This window comes from Colletotrichum paranaense (genome assembly GCF_030867605.1).
Source record: "Colletotrichum paranaense strain IMI 384185 chromosome Unknown Scaffold_11.1, whole genome shotgun sequence".
NCBI lineage: Eukaryota > Fungi > Ascomycota > Sordariomycetes > Glomerellales > Glomerellaceae > Colletotrichum > Colletotrichum paranaense.
The window spans coordinates 427447-429587 of NW_026848969.1; the positions used below are offsets into that span (position 1 = coordinate 427447).

General features: G+C 56.6%; 1 protein-coding gene across 1 annotated transcript; it reads left to right on the top strand.

The window, feature by feature from the left end:
• Positions 1–398: 398 nt before the first annotated feature.
• Positions 399–1646, top strand: CPAR01_12471 (uncharacterized protein; the record flags this gene model as incomplete). Its single annotated transcript, XM_060496727.1, has 1 exon — positions 399–1646. The coding sequence occupies one exon, from the start codon at positions 399–401 to the stop codon at positions 1644–1646; it is 1248 nt and encodes a 415-aa protein (XP_060344260.1).
• Positions 1647–2141: the final 495 nt, after the last annotated feature.

Below are 2141 nucleotides of genomic sequence, written 5' to 3' on the forward strand. Positions count from 1 at the left end.
TGGTTAACACTATCAGCCACACGTTTGAGATGCTGCAGTCTCGCCATCTGAGATGAATTGAGTTTTTCCCTGTTGCCCATTGTGCGAGTATTCTTCCTTGTGTCGTGTTTGTGTCTGTGTTTGTGTGTGAGTGTCACCCGCCTGTCATCCATTCGCTCCCGTGTCTCTCGTCATCAGAATTCAGCTCTGTTCTGGAGGGACCTGTGACGGACTGGATGACCCAATTCTACCCCGCAATCTCCAATCTTCCAGGCACGCCGCACCGCCAGGTTCTCGTGCCCCGCAACACCTCATCTGCCGCATCTCGCCCGACCAACACCTCACCGAGTCCACTCCCGTCACCTACACCCACACACCCGCCGCCGCTGCCGGACCGGATCCGGTCCAGACACCCCTGCATGCCGAAAGTCATCATCTTCGCCGGCGCCCCCGAGGCCGACTGGTCATCTCCGGATTCCCTCCTCCTCTCCGGCCCACCCGCTTTACCCGTCTCCACTTCAACATCAACGTCAACCTCATCGTCAACCTCAACACCGGCAACTCAAAACGCAAATACAACCACGATAGCCCTCCCATGCTGGCGATCCCTCCCCTTACACTACAAGCCCCTAACAACAGGCTACTCCCAACCCCACGGCCTCCCCTCAAACTTCCTCCCCCCAGCACACTTCTTCTCCCTCTCCTGGGACGCCCACCAAGAAACAACCAACAACGACACCACAACCACAACGGACTCCCAAGACCCCCTCTCCCAGCAATTCTACAACCACTCCTTAGCCCTCCACCACGACCTCGCATCCTCCCAGCTCCCGCCCCCTCCGTCCTCATCACGACCTCCAGGCCAGCAAAACCCATCCAGACACAGAGACAACACCTCCTTCAACACAACAGCAACAGACTCCTTCATATCCGAAACAACAGACTCCTTCCAAGACACCACAGCGGACCTCTCCACCTCAACCCCGCGTCCTCCCCTTTTGACGTCAACCCACCACCTCTCCGACCTAGAAGACATCCCTCCGGCCCCCTCCCTCCTCCGCCTCGCCCCGCAAACCGTCACCGTGAACCTCATCGCGGGCGTAATCTCCGTCTCCACTCCGCGAAGCGTGACCACCCGCTGGGGCAACGAACTATCTCTGGTCGAGGTGCTCTTGGGAGACGACACGCGCGCCGGGTTCGGCGTCACATTTTGGTTACCTGCTATGCCGCCGCCTCCCCCAGCAGCTGCAAAGAACGCCGGTAAGCCCGCAACAGCAGATCCGACGTCGCCGGCGAATCTCCGGAGACAAGACGTCGTGTTACTGCAGAATGTGGCGCTGCATGTGTTTAGAGGAAAGGTGTATGGGCAGAGCCTGCGGAAGGGGTTGACTAGGACGACGGTGCTTTATCGGAGGAAGTTGGGGGAGGGGGATGAGGGCGGGTATTATCGTCCGAGGGACCTGGAGAGGTCTCTCGCTGCAGGAGGAGGGGATGGGGATGGGGAACCGAGCACGGTGCATCCGCAGCTTGTCAAGACGAGGAGGGTGTGGGAGTGGGTGATGAGGTTTGTCGGCGGCGGCGGCGGCGGCGGCGGCGGCGAGGAGAAGACGACGGCGAGGGGGGTTGTGAAGAGGGGGTGGGATGCGTTGCCTGATGATACCCAGTGAGGTGTGTGAATTACTTCGGAGAGAGAGAGAGAGAGACGGAAAGAAACTAGTCAATGTTCGAAAAGCATGGTTAATTCTAGTTTTATACTCTGTCATTGAGTCGACTACACAAGCCAAAGCAGGAACGCCAATAGCACAAACACCATCAATACCTCGTAGCTGGCAGCACGATCGACATGTTCAGGTGAGAGCACCGTACCGTACTTCAGATCCTTCACCTCCTTCTCTCAAGACTACTCTCCCCTTAATGATCAAGGCAGGTAAGCCATAACGACTCCCAGGCGTATCTTAATCTTTATACTAGAAGAGTCTTGACCAACTAGAATTTTTTATTACCCGTTATACCTTCCACTGATGTTCCCTTCCATCTCGAAAGCTCCTTCGACATTTGTCAAGACGCGCTGAAGATTTCAGAATAAGAGCTTCAACTCCCATTCTTGATCGGGAAGTCCGTTCATGCAGCCCTGCCCTCTTTCTTCCTCTTCACCTTAGGCA